General features: G+C 37.7%; 1 protein-coding gene across 4 annotated transcripts in view; it reads right to left on the bottom strand.

Moving 5' to 3' along the window:
• The window catches only part of Rgs7 (regulator of G protein signaling 7), a 366,490-nt gene that overhangs the window by 61,533 nt on the left and 288,014 nt on the right, over nt 1-16,943 (bottom strand). For all 4 annotated transcript variants that reach the window (XM_051147937.1, XM_051147939.1, XM_051147940.1 and 1 more), the window contains exons 5-6: nt 11,299-11,405; nt 7,784-7,835 (exon numbers count right to left, since the gene is read on the bottom strand). In XM_051147937.1, coding sequence (XP_051003894.1) covers nt 7,784-7,835; nt 11,299-11,405 — 159 coding nt within the window. The remainder of the gene's footprint in view (nt 1-7,783; nt 7,836-11,298; nt 11,406-16,943) is intronic.

Genomic DNA, 16,943 nt, shown 5'->3' on the forward strand with positions numbered 1-16,943 from the left:
ATTTATTTTATAAAATGAATTGTAATGCTAAAATTACCTTTTATAACAAGCAAAAGCAAAAGAATGCAATAATTAAAATTTTTATTTCATATAAAGACAGACATATAACAGCCCACTCCTTCCAAAAATTAGAAGATCCCCCTACTATAGTAGGTGATCAAAGTGTCTTCAAATCAGAGAGTTTTTTTTTTTTTTAAGTTGCCTAGGTTACTTGAATGCCACCTCACTTTCATTGCAAACCCTGACTCTACCTTTGAGCCATGATGTCTGATGATGACTGGAATGAGATGTGAAGGTGTGGCCCCACTGTGTGCATTTCGTGTCTTCCTTATTGGCTACCTTAGCCTTTGGGCCAGATTCTAATCAGCGTTGGTTATGGACCTGTTGCTCACCGAGGCATGTCTTAGACTTGTAAACTAGGGTTCCATGACCTGAATTAACTGCTAAGCTCAGGAAATTTGTCAAGCACCACACATGGCAACAGAAGAGCTTGGAAGGAAGGACCCGAAGGAAATCCCCAGAAGATCTCTACTTAGTTTCAGAAAGGCTCAGGTACGTGTCCTCTTTGATAAGCCACCACAGGTGGCTGTGATAGCTGTGTCCCCTGAACTTCAAGAGCTGAGAGCCAGTTAATCACTGTGGTCAGTGAGTAAAGCTTTATTTTCCCTCTTCAACATTGTCCCTTGGAAAATGTTTTGTTTGCATTTTTCCCAAAAGATGCACTTGTCCACATGGTGTTAGTAGCAAGGGCAGTCTTCTTGGAGGTAATGGTTGAATCTCAGACCGTCTCTAACATCCGCAGAAAAGGAAAATGCAGAGAAAAGAAATGGCCAAATTCCTCTGTTCTCAAATGTTAGGAAACAACCACATGAGTAAATAAAAAGATAGATAGAAACGTTAAAAAAAAAAAAAAAAGGAAAAAAAGCATAAAATGGTAGGCATGCTTTGGATTTGTTGTTGTTGTTGTTGTTATTGTTGTTTTTGTTTGTATTTTGTTTTGTTTTCTGTAATGGAGCATCAAGTGGGGAGCTTGGAAGTCATCACTCCCATCTACCCTCACAGTATAAAAGAATGAACAAAGGTCAAACCAACTTTTATCTCACTCAGAGATTGGTGTCAGGAGACGACAGATCATCAGCACTGCTTCTGGAGGGACAGACAGGACTGTCCAGAGAATTGTGACTTAAAATAGCAGCCTGGGGATGCTAATTCAGAGACAGGAATATTCCAGCTGCAACTCTAATCGCCTGAATGTCTTTTGTGGACAAGTGAGAGATTCTCCCATCTTCTTTGGGGTCGGGGAGAAGTCTTAAGAGGGCTGCAATTTTGTTCTCAATTTTAATCACAGGGATTCTACGATGTTCTATGGAGAGGATGGAAGAAAAATTCCCTCACACTGCTAACAAAGGGAGGGGAAATCAAGCATTCTAAAAATAACCCCTGTGAGTTCTTTAACAAGGTCTGAGTTAAATGCCTAAGGTATATAGAGGGGATGCCATACCCTCCCCTCCTCTGGTCTTCTTAGTATATGTAAAATCTAAAATAAAGTCAAAAAGCCCAAACCTACAGTTGAGATGGTCATTTTCCAGCATCAGTGTAAGTTTGAGTCCTTGCTGTAAGCTTGCATGTGCAGCTTAACGCCTGCACCTTACCAGGTACTAATAGGTCCCCTACATAACAGCAGGGGAGTGTGAGTGAAAGAAGGGCACATGTCAGACCTTGTATAAGAAGAAAGAACCTCAAGGAAGTAGAGGGAGAGAAGTAAAACAAGGAAGGAGGGTCTAGTCTAAGAAACCTGGAGTTACAGAAAGAGGAAGAATAACTTCCGAGTCCCAAAGCAGAATCTTTCACACTAACGATGAGCAGATTCGCCCCTTCTGCTAGTTAGTACAGCGTGTTCTGTTTTCAGTAGAAAATCTCAAGGCGTGTGAAGGACAAATCCCGTTGAACAAAGACTGTATGTGGATGTTATTCAAACACACAAGAGGTGATACCCTTAAGACATAAAACTAAAGACAACTACAATTAAAACACACACATTTTCATAGAAAAAGCAAGTAGTATGCAAGAACAGGTGAGAAATGCAAGCAGAGGGATTAAAATTCTAGGAAAAAAATCAAGAAATGTGAAGCTAGCATAATGATACCAGTTGATATGCCAATGGGGATGGGAGAAATTGCACTTTGCCCTCAGCATAACTCAATCAAGCAATCAAACAATAAATCAATTTGTGTGTCTATGTATAATAATAATAATAACAATAACAATAACAATAACAATGATAATAATAATAGACCGTACATTCAGGAATGAGACACAGGAAGAGTTAGAGTGGGTAGAGTGAGAAACAAGAGTAACATAGATGCAATGATCAAAAAAATCTACTAAGTAAAAAAGCTAATAAAATATTTTATGGATTTATCAGTAGACTAGACAGGAATGATGAATCAGTGAGCTTTAAAATAATAAATGACACTTCCACAAAGCTGAAACAAAGTAAAAAAAATCTAAATAATATTCAGTGACATAAAGAGAATAGAAAAACAAACAGAAAATTACTTTTAAGCAAAGAATAAACATTTTTAAAACCAATGATAGATTGTCTTAGCTGCACTGGAGCCCCCTTCCCAAATCCATGTACTGAGTCTTTACTGACCATTAATCTCAAACTTTGACTTTCCTGGGAGGCAAGGCCACTAAAGAAACAACAAAGGTTGCATAGGCTGCTAAGGGTGGGGTCCTAATCCAAGAAGATTGGTGCCTTTGTAGGAAAATGTGGCAGAGATGCACCTGTCCAAAGAGACAGTCCTCTGAAAACCAGATTCAGAAGAATCCAAACTTGTGTTTTTAATTCCTCTGTGGAGGATGCCCGTCACTTATTTATGAGAACAAGTTTCTGTTACTGAAGCCACTCAGGTTTGTGATGTCTTCTTATGGTCACTCTAGAAACTAGCCCAGCCAGCTGTAGAACCAAGAAACATGAGAGCACCAAATAGGACAAACAAAGCCCTATACTTAGACATATTCTAATTCCAGAAAATCACTTTTAGAACTCTCTAAGGTTTATGGAGAGTTGAGTGGAAGTCGCAGCTTCATATTATGTAATGCCATTACCATCTGCCTGGGAAATTCACATCTTACATTAGTATGGTGCATCGGTTAAGTTAGAGCTACTGAATATACATTAATTAACAATGTGTAAATCTTTAGTTGGGACAATGGTTCATCCTTTGGGTTGAATATTTTGTAAATTTTCACAAACGTACAATCACATTTATCTCTCATTCTAATCTCACAAAGAACAGTCTTATGCCCTACAAAAAAAAATCTTTTATGCTTTAACTGTTCTTCCACTTTTCCTGAAATTAATTTGTCAACTGCAGTGGTTTGATTTAAAATGGCCCCTATAGGCTCAACTACTTGAATGCTTAGTCGTCATGGAGTGGCATGATTTGAGAAGGATTGGGAGGTGTGGCCTTGTTGGAGAACATGTGCCACTGGGGGTAGGCTTTGAAGATTCAAAACTACACGCCAGGCCCAGTTCTCTCTCTTGGCCTGTGAATCAGGATATAACCCTGAGCTACTGATCTAGCACCATGAGTGCTGCCATACTACCCACCATGATAATAATGGACTAACTCTGAAATGGTAAGGAAGTTACCAATTAAATATCTTCTTTTATAAAAGTTGCCCTGATCCTGGTGTCCCTTCATCCCAACAGAATAGTGATTCAGATATCTACTGTAGACTTATTTCAGTTACTGTGCCATGACATATATTTACCCATTACTTTACTTTTAATCTATCTGTCTTTATACTTAAAAGGATAATACTCTGCTATTATCCTTTTAAAATCCATTGGATCAGTAGTGACTGAAGTCTATTAATTTTTAAAAATCTGCTCACTAGAATATAGCTGTAGGAACCACTAACACATGGCTTTCTAAGTACACACAGCATTGATGGATATTAAAAGCAAATGACCATGGATTAGAAAGAGGACTGTAAAGTAGAATGGTGAATGCTCAAAGCATTTAAAAAACAATAATTGTTATATAATAAATATTAGTTAATGTCTCATTTAAAACCTATTATTTTTGGTAATTGGATAGAGCTACTTGAAAACATTACAATATAATACGATATACAATATAATTACGAATAAATAATTTCTAATTTTTAAAAATAGATTTTTCCCTTTCCCAAGCATCTTGAGCCCTCACTATCTCAATGCTTTAGACAATATAATTATTAATACATTAGTGTATCTCAGGCATTGTTGTCAGCTATTCAAGATTTGATCAACAGTTTTGAAATCTTATAGACTATCAATTAACTTTCCTTTATCTGCCTTCTTTGAGATTCTTTTAAATTAGTCCGTAAATTTCCAGTCATCCCTCTCTTAAACACAAATGTGTGAACACAGTAAGCTTTCTAGCAAAGGTAACATACCACTTTTGAATCTGTTCATTAAGAAAAAACTATTACTTAATGCAAGGTATTGTTACTTGATGTGCCAGTAAGAATGCTTTGTTTTGGCTGGCTCCTTATTACTTTGTAAGGAAAATGAGTTAGCTCTGCCTTACATCTTATGTTGCTTTCGCATGGTTTTGGTAAGTAGAAGTTGGTCTTGTATAGTTCCTTAGTGTTCCCAAACATAATCTCTCTGTGTAGTTCCGAAAGCCTCCTAAAGCAATGACAGCACTTACTGCATATGTACTGAGACACACATCATTGTCTTCTCAGGTAACTAACGTAAGATTTGAAAGACTTTTGGTTGGTAGATGGGTGTTATATGAGAATTTGATATTTCTTTTTGCCAGTGTCATGTGTTATTTTCAGAAGCACACCAGAAAGCTCTCTCCTCTATACATCACAGCTCCCCCATATTAAGTATTCACTTTTTTCTTTTAGCTATGTCTAGGTTCTTCAAGTCAGGCTTTGGTGCCAGGCTCATCCAGATGGTCATGTGTGTTTTCTAAGATGGCCCAATAACCAAATGTATCATCAGCTTCATTAACATTGTCAGAGACAACAATGTTCTCAGTAATCAAGGTCAACAATATTTGAATATACTATTTAAAATAGGAAAATATTATTTAAAAGTCCACAATGAAATATATATGTATGTATGTATGTATGTATGTATGTATTTATGTATGTATGTATGTATGTATGTATGTATGTATGTATGTATGTATTTAAAGCTAGGCTAGAATTTGAATGGGCTAAATTAATTGAGTCAATTAGGAACTCTTATCCTTATGGAAAAGTTCTATTTCTTAGGATTAAAATTGTAGTTAGCTGGATATGGTGATATATGCTTAGAATCCTAAAAATCGGAAGCCTGTCACAGGTGGATCTCCAATTTGAGACTAACCTACATACAATAAATTAGGTTCCATATTGAATATGAAGCTTGAATATGCAAGCTTGAATATCTTGTCTAAGTAGAATGAAAAAAAAAAAACCCTATCTGGACTTCGAATATTCAACCATTGAAATTTTTTTCCCTGTACTCTTCATGTGCAATACATATAACCAAAGATGCCAGAAAAAAAAAAAAAAAAAAACGTTTCTGTTTGCCACTCCTGGCACCATCCATTTCTCACCAAAGTTGTCCTATGCTTCCTCATGCATTGGCCTCCAGCCCTCACTGCCAGCCCAGGACTCTCTGAATGATGCAAATGTATCCATAGAAACACATTCTCAATTCTGCTGCAATGGGTTTAGTTTGTAAATAATTTTGTATTTCCACAAACAATATGCAAATTACCACCCACCTTCATTTTCTAAGAATGGAGTTCATATAGACGTGGTCCATATTGGCTTATTTTAGTTGTTAAATGCAATGTAGTACCAAGATAACTGTGAAAGCATGTTTTTCCATATGGACTGATCTACAGAGGTTCGTGTTCTACATAGAGACTAAGTAAAGTTGAAGATGGAAAAGGAGGCTAAGATGGCAAGAAAGTGAGAGAAACTTTTAGACGTTCCTTACAGTTGCACATAGCAATGTCTGCTTTTTAATCTCAGCATTCAGGGATGAGGCAGGTGGATTGTAAATCTAAGGTCAACTTGGGCTACTTAGAGAGACTTTATCTCAAGTAATAAAGTTAACACAAAATAATGCAATAGCTTCTATCTCAAACAATAAAGTTAAAATAAAACAGCACAAACATTTTTTTGTGCTTCCATGCCCCAAAGTTGTCTTAAAGAATACAGCTTTAGCTTAAAGAATACAATACTTTAGACCCCACAGCCCAAATATGCCATGTCATGAATATTCTTTTAAATAAGGGGTTTTAAAACAGTATATTTTAAGCAAATATCAGTAGAAAATAAAAGACCGAATAATTGAAATTGGTGGTGTAATTTATTTGCACCTCAGAATATATGGATAGCTGAACGTTCTTACGGAGATCCAAGTAATCTAGCTACAAAACAAACTAGGATATACATCATCAGGGAAAAACTAGTGGGATAATTTAACAATCTGCTTACTGTTAGTTTACAAATAGGCTGTCTGAGCATTGGGAAACAGTTCAGAATATGCTTCCCTTTAACGTGGATGCCAGGAAGAGTCAGTGTAAAGCTGAATGATATTAGACATGATGAGTGACCACTATGAATGAAGCATGTTCTGTAAAGGATTCACTATGGAGGCCATGGCTTTTCCTCACGCACACCATGGAGACATCAATCTACTTACATGTCAACAGACGTGTACTACCATCGTGATCACTCTAATGACCATATGAAAAAGACAAAGATCAGAAAAGAGAAACACCAAGAATACAAATTCTCTCTACAACAGGGAGTAGAGACATTGGGTGTTGGTGGGCAACAATGAGGAGGAGGAAAAGACACTGTAGTTCATGTTTAGTGAGACCAAAACAGGAACGATGCCAAGTCTCCTTCTGTGTGTTAGTATGAACTATTTCAACCACTTCACAAGGTCAAGATCACTGTCCACATTTGATAAGTAGCTGCTAGAGACTCAAAAGTGTGTCCTGCATCCCCCCACCAAAGCATGCATTTGATCTTTTGTCATAATAGCCATTGGAGTCAGATCTTTCTCTGGGAGGCATTGCCTCTACTGAAATGGCATATGCCCTGTAGGTCGGCCCCTACACATGGTCTCACATTTGTCAGAAAGCTCCAACTCTGATGGACACATCAGCAGTTGTTTCTTAACTTGCTATAAGGGTTTCATTGTTGAAGACTGTGAACAGAGATGAAGAATGCGCATTTGAATGCTCTAGCTTCTATGTTAATCTGCTGTAAAGTATTTTTTTTCCTGTTTGTATGTTTGGATAACTTCTATAGCTCCTGACCACTCTGGGGTAACTCAATACACTCTTATTGCTACAATGACTACTAGCTAACTAGGAGCAAAGGACAGGTTTGGGGAGTCAGAAATTTTTTTCAAAACTCTACAGATTCCTGGGAAAGCTGAAGGAGAACCAGGACTCTGGGACCTATTTGTCCTTCCTTCTAGCTACATAGGATGCTATGAACAACCAACAGTAGCCATTTGAGACTTGTTTATGGCACCCTAATATCAGTAGAGCTTCTCTTTAATAGACAAAGAGAACATTCTACTGTAGAGGGAACTGCCATCCATTCTGGTGAGTAGCCAGGTGAATTTATACATAAACTGAGTGTTATCAGAATCAATCTATACTTAGAACTGTGGTTTCCTCATTAATAAGAGCAACAGAACTCATGCGCTTATTATGCAAACATGTAAGAGAAATTAAGGAAAAGACAAAGCACTGACCATAGTCTGTATTTTCTGGCTCCCAACAATTTGATGGCCAAAAATAGGGTGTCTGTAGGAGGAAAAAAGGGAAGTCTTGGTTAGACACAAATATTTAGTAGACCTTCTCTGGTTTACAGTCTGTGTTTCTCTTCAGTGGCTATGTAGACTATTATCCTGATAACATACATTTTAAATGCAGTGAAAGCTCCCAGTGAGACATAATAACGCTCTCATCTACATGTATTGAGCAAATTTCAGCCTTCAGGTTTGCTGAGTACCAGCAGGGTTATAAAATGGTGATCATTTCCCACCATCTCCCACCAACAGACATCAGGTTAATGGATATTCTGTTTGCATTCTCCAAACAGAAACTTCAATTTCAGCCTCAGAGAGAGCCGACAGCAGAATATTATGTTCAGCAAGCTTTGGAATGAACTGTGTTTAAATATGGCGACTTCTTCCTGTGTATCACATCTCAACACTGCTGCTTTTCATAGATTCAAAAGTTTATGTGACAGAATCGTTCCCTGAGATTTGCAAATTATTTGGTGGGATCTGTTAATTATGTAATGTAGCTTTCAACATGATCCAACTAGATGACAGTGACCTTTGACTTTTCCTTATAAAAAGCATTATTTCATAAGGAAAGTTAAATGGTATGACCCAGAGATCATTTTCTAAGCTAATAATATCTTTGATGCGATTAACAATAGGCAGAATTCTCACTCTGTAAAGTTCTGGAAGTACACTGGCTGAAATAAAAAAGAAAGTATGATCTTCAATAAAAACCTTATTAACATAATTAAAACTGTATGTTTTTTAGGATTTTTCAGACCTAGCACAAAGACTCATGGTGACCACAGATCTGCATAAGCAACTCTATTCTCCAAAATGGGGATGAGACAGCAACTCAGAGGAACACAGGCTGTAGATGCATGTGTAGCAGGTTGATTATATGCATTAACTAATTATACTGGTTGTTTATTGCAGTAGGTATATTTTGGGCAGTTTCTGATTGCCTGATAATTTTACTTTCAGGCAGATTGACTTGCAAAGACGTAGAAAGGGGTGCTGTGGGGGAACTGATTCAATCCTTAAGAGAGGGCTTTTTTCCCAATGTCTGAGACCACCAGAGGATTTTGACCTACCCTCTACTTCTTTGAAATTACTTCAGCACAATAAAGAGGGCTACTAATAGTAGTTCTGTGCACATATGAACAAAATCGCAGTGGGAGTTTGGAAGAAAAAGAGATTGGACCACTATATTAAGAGGGAGGAGAAGATGTGTATGGAACACTCTCATCCTCTTCAATCACACTTAACTCTGTGGGAGACGGAACTTTGAAGATTTGATTTCCTAGAGATTAAATTGGACTAGGAATCCAGTAAAGCCATAGGGAAGGAGTAGCTAAAGTCGGCTTTCACGCAGGGCTCTGCTTTCATGAAACCTCTCAGAGGGAGTACTGATTACTTGAGGTTGCTTCATTTTTTATGTGTGTGTGTGTGTGTGTGTGTGTGTGTGTGTGTGAATGTGTGCATTCATCTATAAGAATATTTATTAGCTTTAGACTATATTATTCTAGACATACGGCTAGATAGACACTTTTAGTTCTCATATCTACTCTTAAATTTTCACTTTATTTTTTATCATGTATTCAGTGAGAATCATATGACTATAAATATAGAATTTTATCTTGGAATAATACAGGAAAATGCTATAAAACCAACATTTTCCACTAATATTGGAAGATTTTTCTCAGTAAAAAAATTTTTTGACTTATAACAATAAACACGATAAGAGAATAACAAAGCCCCGTAGCTTTTTCTTTATTATCCATTTCTGTGGCTATCGACTTTAGGGTATGATAATGCATGAGTGGCTCTGTTTCAGAGCTAGCCATCTTTGCTTCTAAGGAACTCACTCCAATCCTTCTAGCTGATACTCACTAGCCTTTAGTTGCATAATACATGTACTAAAGCCATGAAAGGGATGTGAACCCTGCCCAGGGAATCACGTCAGGCCTCAGATCTCAGTTATAGCAAGCAAAGAGAGACTGACTAGACAGTTTAAAGTCTGCATAAATCCAAAAATCACAATTTTAAATGTACTCAGAATATTAAATAGTCATTGCATCACATTGACGAAATTAGGTTACGGTTCTGTTTATGTCAAATGCATGCCCTATATCTTCTTTATGTTCTTGGTGATGTTTGGAATCTATATGACTCACGGGAGGCATTGGAAATTTGACCCATTGGTTGTTTTGTTTTGTTATTAATTCCTTCAAAGGAGGTCAATTTCAATTCAACTCAAGATATTTCTGCTGCTTGGAACAAGCATGAAAATGGAAAAACAACTCCTTTGTGAATCCTTGTGTATTTTCTACTATTTGAGTTGTTCAAACACTGATTGACAACACCTTGCTAGACTTTGCAGACAGAAGTTTAGCTCACTCTGACTTTGCTCTTGATTCCTTTTACTTTGTTATGGGATTAATTAATCTGTCATCTCTAGGTATTACTACAAAGGTAGATGTGTTATTAAGAATGTAACATTTAATGATAAATATTAAAACATAATTTTAATAGATTTGCATAATATATATTTACCAGCATGTTCAGCTTGATAGCCTCTGCCTAAATTGTGTAGGTATGTAACAAATATGCCACTTGCTTTCATTCCCTCACTTTGCCCTAAAACTCTGTAAAATTCCCTTCTTTTCTCTGGATGTGCAGTGGTGCATTGCAACTTTAGTCACGACTTACAAACATGATTAGAACACTCAAAACTATCTGCCCACAAATTTCTTTCTGGAAAGGTCAAGAATAGAGAAAAAGATTTTCAATAATGGCTAATTCAATACATTATCATTAACCTAGGGTCATGGCTGAACCCTTTTGTTTTATGGAAAATGTTTAAATTAGATAAGTTTTCAAGAGAACGCCAGCCATATTCTGTTTTGTTTTGTACACTGGAGTTTTTATTTATCATATTGATTATAATGATGGACTTTTTAATTTTTGTAAGTCTTAACTTTTGTTAGTCTTAAATTTTACTTTTATGTGGAAAGCTTTCCTAAAAATTAGGGCTGTATAAAAATGTAATCCTGCAATAGTAAAGATGCTCCCTTAAAAACAAGAAGAGATTGATCCATATAGACAGTGGACCTGCCAATTGTCAATACTTTGTAAGTATTTTGAGAGTTTGCCAGGACCAACGTTGGTTATGGATCACAGGTGCAAGTATACGTTTAGTTACATCTCTCAACTTCCTGCTTTCTAGATGCAATTTACCACTGCAGTCTGCCCTGTTTCCTTTACAGATTTTTCCTCACATTTTTTCTTATATTAAATCATCACTTCAATCTTTACACAAGTCAGCCACCACAGTTCCTCATCTTGATGATTGCTTCTGATGTTTTCACGTGAAGCTAAGAAAACAATGTAGTAGTTCCCAAAAGTTCTGTAAACACACAGGACCAAAGTGCAACCTTTCTGATTTACGAAGAAAGAACATCTGTGTTTCTACTTACTTGAAACCGGTAGAAGGTACCATCATCCTTGAGTGTGAGGACGTGATCGGAGATGGGAAAGAAGTAGCCGTGGGCAGCCATTAGCGTTCCCAAATGGAGAGCTTCCACTGTTCCAAGGGAGCAAAGCAAAATAGAACACCACATGAAATCCCTTCATGGCTACTGGAATTTGTTGTTGTTGTTGCTGTTGTTGTTGTTTACATAAGAATAGCATTCATTCTCTTTCAGCACACTCTTGTACCAAAATTTTAATATCCTCCCAAACAAGTCCCTGTTGTATAGAACAGTCTTTCTCTACAAGGGTGTGTGTGTGTGTGTGTGTGTGTGTGTGTGTGTGTGTATGTGTGTGTGTGTGCATATAACCTCCCATTTCAAGGTCTAAAGCTTCATGCTGAGTATCTACACATTCTACTTAAAATTCTAGAATCCATGTGGACTTAGCACAAAACAAAAATTTTAGATAAACATATTTTATCATGTTTCTTAAACTCTTGGTATTTCCCACATCTGTTGGTAAAGATAATAAACATACTCTGTAAGGCTCATGTGACAATTACATAAAAATATATGCAGTGGAGTTAGACCAGTATCTTTGCAAAGTAGCTACAGGATACGCAGGACCAGTACACTTCTATGGCTTAGATACTGAACGAGTCTTACAACTTTCCAAGGCACTTCCCTGGTACTCCACTGCTTTACATTTGCCTCTGACAGGGCTGCTTGAAGGAAGCCTACTCTTTTAAATGGCAGCAATCCGCTCCTCTCATTAATTTTGGGTTGTCCATCAAATTGAAATGCAAGAGGATTTTTGAGGACAGCTGGGCCAAAACAATGACCAGAGTGCCTACAGCTTTGGTCAAGTTCAGAGTTCTTTCATGCCTTTGGCAGCAAGCCCTGAGCTGTGAACTTACAGGTGGCTCACTTATCTTCTGACAATCATTGAAAGTCTTTGGCCTTAGACTCTGTGTTCTGGGAAATAGTATCAGCACACTTGCCAGCCACGCAGATGACTGCAGAGCACAGACACAAGAAAAACAGGGTGGTATAGAAAGAGAGTAAATTGCTTCCCAACTCTAAGCCTGGGATGTTAGGTGACTCAATAAGCAAAGCAAAACAAACAACAAACAACAAAGAAACATAAAAGGCAGTTGGGGGCGAAAGTCTTGATGAATCTTAGAAAAATGTAGTGAAAGTTAACACAGGGAGCCCGCAGTGAGCAACGCCAGAGGCCAGAGAGTGTTAGCTTGATTCTTAGCAACTACTCATGCCAGGAGCATTGCTGGCTATACGTTGGATTTGCAGGCTATTCTTCATGTAAAACTAGCATAAATAGGCTTTAGTAAGTGCTTTCTGTTAAGAAAGCTATCAGTGAACTCCTACCTTCCCTTGAGGAACAACAGCTTATTTTTCTGTGATTTGACTATATATGGTCTCATTTTACTCCCTGTTCAAGGATTCTCTAGACATGCTTGGTTCAGAACTTGTTCTTGACCATTTTTATCATGCCTTTAAATCAGTAGAGTTCTATTGATGGGAATCCCCTTTTATAAGATTATAAACTAGTTTCTTCCTCACTGGTATGTACTTTCTAGGTCAAGGCAAGGTTAAGCCATTTGCTTTAATTGTTAAGATGACTGGCCTTCCAACAAGGCTTATAAAATGATTGCCATGTCTTTGGTCAAACAGTAAGAAAGTGTGAGATTACTGACATAATTTCCACCATGAAGCTTTTAAATAATAGATAGGTGAAAAATCTGGGGTGAATTTTGCGTTTGACTTAAGGTTATGGAAAAATGAAGCCATGTAACCAATATATGAGCGATAAACAAGAATTCAAATCAGCTCATCCCAAATAGGAGGAAAGGGCCAAAGTATATTATGTTGTGATTATGAGAGGCTTGCTCAGTTTTTCCAATATTAATGGTCACATTGTATTTTCAAAATACTTCTACAAGGATTAGATAGAAAATGCTGTGTAGTGAGCAAAGTTAATATTGATATTACAGGCATAAATGCTAGTAAGATATTCTGTTATAGGGCGTGGTCTCAAGATACTTAATGGTAGCCATGGAGCTACATGATTCCATGATCCAACTGCTCCTAAGATCCTAGCATCACCTCAAGTTAACAAGACCCCAGAAGGCTACTGACAATGTGCAAGTGGAGTATTAGAGGAATTTAAGGAAGAATCAGCCAAGATCGCCCTCACTAATGATGGTGCAGTAGATGGCTCAGTATCACGATGCTTCTTGAAATACTAGTCATTAATTAATGTGTGAGTGATATTTACTTTGCCCACAAAGCTCAAGCGCAACAACACATCAACAAAAACATCCTAGTCTCTTTTCTCATTTGGATACCCAAGTGAGGTGTGCACTGAGAAAGCCAGCCCCAAATTGTCACCATGTGAGAGCTGCAGCAGCTGTGCCAAACTCAGGCATTCATCCCTCCCTCACCACAAATCCCTGAGGTGAAGCTTAGCTGCATCTTTAAAAGCAGAGCATTATACAGACTAATTTGTTTTTTGCCACAGTACTTCAAATGTTAAAAGGATTAATAACATATTATAAAAGAGGGCTGAGTTCTTCTGTGTGAAGAGCTGTATATTTATAGCCCAAATTCAAAATCAAGTCTTATCCAGAGACTCAACACCGCAGCCCCTCAAAGACAGTAATTAATCTCATAAGGATAAAAAAGTGTTGGGGCCAAGAAAACAATAATTCTCAGTGGATTCTATATATTTTAGTAAAAAAATTTTACCTAGGTTTTATGTAGATGTACTGTATGAAATACAGCTCTATGTAACAACAATAATGGAAGAAAAAGAGGCTATCAACTTGAAGAGAGACACATGGGAGGGGTTGGAGGCAGGGTACCTGAGAGGGGAAAAGTGATGTAATTCTGTTCTATTTCAATTAAAACAGCTGCATATACCTTCACGTGTATACATACACAGTTAAAATTAAATAAATTTGTAAAACCAACCAAACAAACCAAATCCAAATACAGCTGTGTCATTCCCAACATATCACTTAAATGAAATTAGGATATATCCAGGTATATCTCAGAAATAATTGTAAAGAAAAATTATGATGGCTAATAAGGAAATGGAAACACTAAAGTGTTTATAGAGGTAAGTTGCCTAATAATAAAAGGTAATGTTGAGCCGGGCGTGGTGGTGCACGCCTTTAATCCCAGCACTCGGGAGGCAGAGGCAGGTGGATAGATATGAGTTCGAGGCCAGCCTGGTCTACAAAGTGAGTCCAGGATGGCCAAGGCTACACAGAGAAACCCTGTCTCGAAAAACCAAAAGAAAAAAAAAAACAAAAAAAGGTAATGTCAGACATTTCGGAAAATTATGCATATGAACATTTTACTCTCAAACAAAGCCAAATAGAACTGGGCTATTACTGAGTTAGGACTTTCTAAAGCAAGTCTATTTTTCTCAGCAGTGGAAGTTAGTAGAAGAAGAAACTTGAGATTTCATCTTTTTAAAAACATCATTTCCACATCGAAAAGAAAATCCAAGTATTGTTTTGTTTTTAACCAATTTACAAAAATAGATTTTTAAAATGTAAATAGAAAATGACAATGAAGTATAAGGAATGGGTGTTGCAAAGTAGATTCTGTTTGGGGCTGGAGATGTGGCCCCATAAATTGCTTGCTGTGTAAGTACAGAGAGGAGATCAGATCCCTAACACCCACGTAAAGGCCTAGAATGTGTGACAGGTCACTTGCCATCCCAGGGCTCAGAAGGCAGAGACAAAGGACACTTAGGACAAGCTGATAACTAGAGTCATCCGATTGGCAAAGAGTCAAGGGAGAGATGCTGTCTTAATATATCAGATGGACAACAATCCAGGAGAGGCCCCCAAAACTACCTCTGGCCTCTATATGCCTACACAAAGGTTGTGCTCCCATACATTTGAACACGTGGATACATACATACTCAAATCCTACAAAACCTTGAAAGAAACAAAAACATAATCAGATGTTCAGATAGCACTGAGAAATGCACCAAGTGTTGAACACATGTACATATCTCCTCTAAGAAGAGTGGAGTATAGAGGTATGCAGTATACCACCTGATTTCAAATCCATCTTTGTATTTAGGAGCTGCGTAGCACCAACCAGAGACTTCGAGTCTCTGGGCCTTGGTGTCCTCTGGGGCATGAAGTTAATGAGGTTCCCCTACCTAAAGATCACCATGGTAACCAAGTAAGATATGTGCTATCCACACAGCACAGCCACACCTCATACAAGGGCTACAGTGATGTTAGTGGATAGGAAGTGACACAGCCTGTACCACCTCATCTAGTTCAAAAGGAAATGGGAAGCTGGTGCTGGACTAGGCTTCTCCATCGTAGCAAACACTGCCAGGTCAACTCCGCTTGACTCCTCCATGTGATCAAACCGGGTTCACTGGTGGTGCCATGATGCCTCTGCACTAGCACAGACCTGTTTTACCCTAGGCAGCAAAGAACACTAAAAAAGAAAGAAAACCCAGAGAGGACTATGGTAGTTGTAGCAAAAAAATGTTTCCAGAAGTCACATATTTTTCAAAGCATGATTGAATTTGGGGGCCAAATTGTCCTTTCACTAGGGTCACATAAGACTATTGGAAAACACAGATATTTACACTATGACTTATTACAGTAGCAAAATTACAATTATGAAGTAGCAACGAGAATAAGTGTATGGTTGGGGTCAACACAATATGAAGATCTGTATTAAAGAGTCATAGCACTAGGAAAGTTGAGAACCACTATGCTACAGAATATTAGAAAATATCTATAAATAAAATAGCAGAGAAGAATTGGGAGTACCGTGGCATAAAGTACCTCAAAGATTTGAGAAGCAGAGTAGTGTGATGAGATAATGTCATTTGAAGATGGAATTGGATCAATTAAGATCTACACTACAAATCCCTCTTCTCCTCCTCCTGCTTCTTCTTCCATTTCCCCCATTTCTCTCTCTTCCCTTTTTTTTTTTTTTTCTTTATCACACTTTATAAGCCAAGCCGGATTTGAACTCAGTTTGTAGCTCAGCTTGTTCTTAATAGGCAATCATCTTGCTTGCTTTAGTCTCCAGTGCTAATATTATAGGGTAGAGCCCTATGCCTGGCTAGGGACTATGGTGGTTTGAGCAGGTATGGTCCCTGTAGACCCATGGCCCCATATGTGTGTTAATGCTTGGCCCATAGAAAGTGGCACTATTAGGAGATATGGCCTTTTTAGAGTAGGTGTGGCCTTGTTGGAGAAAGTGTCTCACTGTGGTGCTGGGCATTGATGTTTCATATGCTCAAGCTAAACCCTGTGTGGTACACAGTCTCCTTCTGCTGTCTGCAGATCCAGATGTAGAACTCTCAGTTCCTTCTCCATCACCATGTCTGTCTGTATACCACTATGACAACAATGGACTAATAAATCTCCAAAACTCTATGCCAGCTCCAAATTAAATGTGGTCATGATGCCTCTTCACAGCAATAAAAAACTTGACTAAGACAGAATTCTCCTTTAAAAATAAAGATTTGACTGTGTTGAAAACAGAGAGAGTAGGAAACAGGGATCCTGTTCACACAAGTCAAGGTTTTCATATACTAACAAAGTATTATGAAGTGGAGCCCATAGCAAATAAGGATGGTA

The sequence above is a fragment of the Acomys russatus genome, chromosome 6, assembly GCF_903995435.1.
Source record: "Acomys russatus chromosome 6, mAcoRus1.1, whole genome shotgun sequence".
NCBI lineage: Eukaryota > Metazoa > Chordata > Mammalia > Rodentia > Muridae > Acomys > Acomys russatus.